Here is a 5,974-nt window from a genome sequence, read left to right on the forward strand (position 1 = left end):
GATGGTCCCTAACTTTTTAATTTCATAATACTCAAGATCTTTTGAGTTAATACCGTTAGTTAGAAACTGTTAAGAGGGACAAATTAGTTCTTAGAAAAACTATAGGGACCAAAAGTGTAACTCACTCTAAAATCAGTTGTGATTCACTTATTTTTTTAAAGATTTTTCGTTAAAAATATTTTAGTAAGGTTAATATTTTTTTTTTTATTATCATGTAAACGTTGTTGTAGCTTATTCATAATTATTTGAAAATTCAATTTAATAATGTTTCATAATATTCTAAGTTTTAAACATAATTATTTTTCTTAACAAAACAATAATTTATTCTAACAAACAAGTTTTAATATACAACTTCATCACGTTAACTGTACCTCACATATTTTTAATAAATAATTTCTTTTAAAAACATGTGAATTGCAACTAGTTTTAAAAGTAAATTACACTTTTGGTTATGTAGTTTGTCCAAATACTGATTTGTTCCTTTCTAAGTGTTGCTAACTGATAATGTTAACTCAAAGGACCTTGCGTGTTATGAAATTGAAAAGTAATGGCACATCAATGTAGATAGTTTGTTTTAAGGATCAAATCCAAAATTTAAGCATAATACAGGGACCACCAATGTAATTCACTCATTAATATTTTCTAGTCGTCTATATTAACTCATGACCATCCATAAATTATTCTACCATCTCTCTCTTCCGATGTTTTCTCCCTTTCCTCAGCTTCTCACAATAAATCGAAACCGGTCTTCCCTTCATCATCTTTGCCACCGTCAACCGTCACCGACCACCACCGCCTATCCTCGTTTCGGTGAGCATCTTATAACAAGAAACCTATAACACCACATTACAGACGAAAATTTTGATTTTTAACTACTCATATCATCCATTTTGTACTAGATCATAAAATTTTCATTTATATGAACATTTAAATCATCACGATTGGATTTCTGATATAATTCAACGAAAATGGGCTATTTTTCATTGGACATCACCGTGCTCTCCGCCAGCGGCTTGAAAAACCTTAACTTGTTCACGAGAATGCGTGTTTACGTTGTCGTTTCCCTAATCAACCGTAACATAGTATCGACCAAAAAGACTCATGTCTCCAATGGCGGCTGTAACCCAACTTGGAGCCACCGTATCAAATTTTCTATCGAAGATTCCGCGATCCCAACCTGCACCCTCCTCTTCATCCTCCGATGTCGAAGTTTATTTGGAGATAAAGACATTGGTGAGGTCTCGATTCCAGTTTCTGACCTCCTCGACACCACACAAGATTCAGCAAACACTGAACATGTAGTTGATTACTTAGTCCGACGTTTCATTCAGGGAAAAGCAAGAGGTACCCTCACTTTTTCGCACCAGTTTCGGGAGATTCGTGATGGTTCCCAAAAATCTAAAGGTGAAGATGATTCGGTTAATAATGGTTCTTATCATCCGGGAATGTCGACGTACCAACAAGGGTGTAATGGCGGTGCAGGCAACTACCTGCCATGTGGACCTATTCAATATGGTGGTGGTTGGTACCCACAACCCATAATAGGTGTGTATCCGTACCCAACTCAGCAGATGGGGTGCGGGTACGATCAACAAATGCAACAACAACAGCAACAACAACAACAACAACAACAACAACAACAACAACAACCACCACAAAAAACCGGAGGATGAGAATTGGTGGTGGTGGCGGCCGGCGACTGTGATCTTGCACTAGCTACCGACGATTGATAACCGGATTGATCGAGTTTCATAAGCTTGGGCGATGAATTTGAAACATACAGTGACCAATCATTTGATCCAAAACACGTTCTTCACTCGGTATAAAAATATATTGTCCCAAAGGTATTCATCCCCTCTTGTCCATTAGTCAAGTGAAGCTACATCTTCCATTAATTGAGTAGAGAATGAAAATATCAATTAAATAAATTCTGATATCCTGTCCTCAGGTAACAGGATGGAACACAGAATTTTGGGACAGTGGATTTATATTCCTTTCAATCATCCACATTTTTTGATCCTTGATTGTAATGCTAATTAATTAGCCATGTATTCCAGGAATTGATCGAGCATTTTAGTGCAATTAATTTTCATAGATTGAGAACATCAGGGTTAACGTTTGACATGTACTTCGATCTTACATCTAATGGAAAACAAGATATCTAGATTGTTATCTCGAATGTCACTAAATCATCCAAGATTCAATTTGACTAATAAATAATAAAAAAATAAGCCATCACTCCCTTTGTTGATATACACTACGAGTATTATATATATATATATATATATATACATATACATGGTAGGTAGTGATATCAAGTTTAATCCTCGATTATGTGGTCATTGTTTTCATTACTAGATCTTTATTACATTGTGTTTGGGTTTGTTATTGTCATCTCATTTCTTATGTTTTTTGGAGACACTAAAAAATTGACTTAAACGTCAAACATGTCTAAACGTCTTAATAGACTGTTTTATATAACTTAAGTTTATAAAACCTAACAATTGTGTGTTTAATTGAAAGGTGTTGCAAAAAGTTTATAGAGCGATTTTGGTCATCCTAACAAGTTTTAAGGATTTTTGAAATAAAGTATCATATTATGTTTTTTTATAATACACTTTTGAGAAATGTTTAGTAGACACAACACCGGATTGATAGAAATAGATTGTACAAATTGTTCATGAGTCATAGTACATACATATAGGAATGGTGATTTGGCCCGACCCGGTGGGGGAACCCGGTTCACCCGACCCGGACGGGGACGGGGATTCCCCGCTAAAACGGATACCGGGGCCGAGGATTCCCGGTAGAGGCAAACCAGGGTTGGGGCCGGGGCCGGATATTGTATCTCCCGACCCGTCTCGTACCCGGTATATGTATATTGACTATTTCATATTTCATATTTGGGCTTTGGGCTTTGGCTTTGGGCTTTTGGTATCATTAGTCACACACACGATTCACGAACACGAGTACCTGTATGATTCACTCATTCTCATTCACAAATCACACAATCACCAGTCCGCTCACCGGCACCGCTGTCCGCCTCCGCCCTTTTACAACCCTTGTCGGCTCACAACCCTCGTCGAGTCGTCGGCTCACCGCACACACCACACAAGACTGCTGTTGACTGTTGTTGCCATTGACTAGCGTCACAAGACTCGCAACCCTCATCGGCTCGTCCTCGTCACAACCCACGACTCAATCGAGGAGTAATCGTCTAATCGACCAACACTCAAACTCTCAATCGTCTGAATCGAGTAATCGACCAACACCAAACCCTCGTCCTCGTCAGTCACAACCCTCGCCCTAGTCGTCTTCTTCATCAATTTGCAGCAGTGAGCAGTGAGCCACCGGTTAGTCTTTTTCATCAAACAGTAACTTTCTTTCCTAAACAGTACATACATATATTTGGTTTTGCTAATTTCAGAATTGATGTGAGTTCTTTGAGTTCATAAGAATATGGTTTTGCAATAAAGTTCATAAGAATTTGGTTTTGCAATAACTTTCTTTCCTAAACAGTACATACATAATTTTGGTTTTGCAATAAAGTTTATAAGAATGACAACAAGCATCTGTATGTATCAATTTTAAATTGGAAACACTAGAGGATTGAAATGGAGGGATTATAATGGAGTTATGTATGTATAACAGCATCTGTGTAATAGCATCTGTATTCTGTATGACAGCATATGTATAATTGAGTTCATCTTGAAAAATGTTTAAGGTTCTTATTAATTTTAATTTTACCTGGTCTTGGTACGGGTTTGTTGACCGGGGTTGACCGGGTGTTAACCGTGGGTTGACCAAAATTTGACCGGGGCCGAAAAGTTAATCCCGGTACCCGCCGGGGACCGAGGCCGGGGCCGGGGACTATGGCTATAAACCGGGGCCGGGGCCGGGGCCGGGGCCGGGGATTGCAAACCCCGCCCCGTTGCCATGCCTACATACATAGACAAAGTACTGAAATAGTTCAAGATGTATCATGTTATCTCACTTTCTAAGACACAATATCCCACTATGCCTCAAAAAAGTGAGCGAATGGGTAAGATTCCATATGCTTTGAAAATTGGATGTATAGTAGGCTTTGAGCATGATAGACAAATACCAAAATAATCCTGGTGATAGTCAATAAATTGTCGTCAAAAATAAATCAAATTAACTGTAAACAACTAGTGATTCATTTTTTATATGGCGAAAATGAGGAGTTGAGCTTAAAGGATTTCATTAAAGCAAGCTTCCAAATCAATTAAGATTATTTCCGATTGCATTATGGGTTGGGTTGTGTTTGCTGAAATGATTGGTCTTCTAAGCTGAAGTAGTTCCAAGATGGAGATCATAGTTGATTCTACAACAAAATTCGAACACATCACATTATCAAATGCAACTAAGGAGATCATTTGGATTAAGATATTTGTCTATCATGTAGGAGTAGTTCCTAATAAGTCATATAATGTTGTTGTAACAATGGAGCTATAGCACATGCATAATAACATAGATGGCACTAATGATCCAAGCACATCATTAGACAATATCGTCTTATCAAATGAGATTATTAAAAAAATGACATGTTTTTAGTGATTTTTATTAAAAAAATTGTGTTTTTGTTTTGTTGAGCTTAGTGTTGAACAAAATTTTCATGTCATGCGAGGTGTGAATAAAATCTTTGTCAAATTTTTTTGTGTTGGTAGTGAGTTTGAGAAAATTTATCTTAATATGTTGGAAATATTTTTTCATTATGGATCTAATATTCTTTAACTCTTACAGGTTAAAAATGACGACTGCAAAACATCATAATTCTAATGATGAACGCCCTATCCCATCAGTTAGATCTTCACAACCATCAATTTCCCAGTCAGTAAATATCCCTGATCCTGATGAAGCCATTTTTCCAACTACCATGTATCTTGACCTCAAACCAAATAACCACCATCTAAACCTTGAAATGCCTTCTGAATATCCGATTATCATTGAAATCTTAAAAGGCCACACAATATCCTATGCTTTAACTGCTACATCTTATGTTTCGTTAGGGTGTGTTTTGTATGTTGGACAGGGTGGGACAGGACAGAACACAATTGTCCTATGGTTGGTGTGGCCTTATGTGGGACTCACTAGAACTAGCTAGAGCACGGGTGGGACACGTCTGTCCACCCTTACCCCCTGGAACTAAATAGAACAAGAAATATTTTACCTATCTACCCTCTCAAAACACTTCTTCGCTTCCACCGTATACTTCAATCGGTGGTATCAATTTCAATCGACTGTATCGATTTCAATCGGCACCCTTCTTCCCCTTCAATCGGTGGCAGATTTCAATTAGCGATATCGGTTGCTGGACATAATCGTTCCCCTTCACAAAGGCGTCAATTGCATCGATTGCTGGTTTCAATCGTTCCCCTTCACAAAGGCGTCGATTGCATCGATTGTTGTTTCTATCGATTGCAAAGGCGTCGATTGCATCGATTGCTGGTTTCAATCGTTCCCCTTCACAAAGGCGTCGATTGCTGGACAGAATCGTTCCCCTTTTGTATCGATTGCATCTATTTGTTGTTTCTATCGATTGCATTTTGTTTGCTGTTTTTGTATCGATTGCATATGTTTGCTGTTTTTGTACCGATTGCATTTACAAACCCAGACAAGGAGCTCATTTTGGTAATCTGCAGCATTAGGAACTACTTTTGTAAGATTATTCATCAGATCTCCTTCGATTTCATTTTAGGGTTTTAATCGAAATTGTCGGTGTCACACCCCGCTAAAGCGGAAACGCGAGGTATGGCAGGTAGAGTCTCATTAGCGATAGAGTATAAGTAACACAACCATACATTTTAAAATTTAAAAACATCATAACCAAAGTTTACAATCCCAAAGACAAGTTTATAATTTAAACACAAAAGAAATTTGAAGGTGGTGATTGTGACACGACTTCTTTTAAAAGTCATCATGAGCCTTTCTTACCCCTGAAAAAGCACGTCAA

At 37.7% G+C, this 5,974-nt stretch overlaps 1 protein-coding gene across 1 annotated transcript; it reads left to right on the forward strand.

The window, feature by feature from the left end:
* The first annotated feature begins 968 nt into the window (after window positions 1–968).
* Window positions 969–5,125, forward strand: LOC112511367 (protein SRC2 homolog). The gene is made up of 2 exons (XM_025116962.1): window positions 969–1,582; window positions 4,765–5,125. Exons 1-2 carry the CDS (start codon window positions 969–971, stop codon window positions 5,123–5,125), a joined length of 975 nt encoding a protein of 324 aa, XP_024972730.1.
* The last annotated feature ends 849 nt before the right edge of the window (window positions 5,126–5,974 follow it).

Source organism: Cynara cardunculus (genome assembly GCF_001531365.2).
Source record: "Cynara cardunculus var. scolymus isolate 2C chromosome LG 4, CcrdV1, whole genome shotgun sequence".
In the NCBI taxonomy this organism is placed as follows: Eukaryota; Viridiplantae; Streptophyta; class Magnoliopsida; order Asterales; family Asteraceae; genus Cynara; species Cynara cardunculus.

Excerpts from the sequence above, each read along its gene's own strand:
- LOC112511367 (XM_025116962.1), top strand. The coding sequence starts at position 969 with ATGGGCTATTTTTCATTGGACATCACCGTGCTCTCCGCCAGCGGCTTG. Across the intron at positions 1,583-4,764 it reads ACTCAGCAGATGGGGTGCGG|GTTAAAAATGACGACTGCAA; the intron begins GTACGATCAACA and ends TAACTCTTACAG.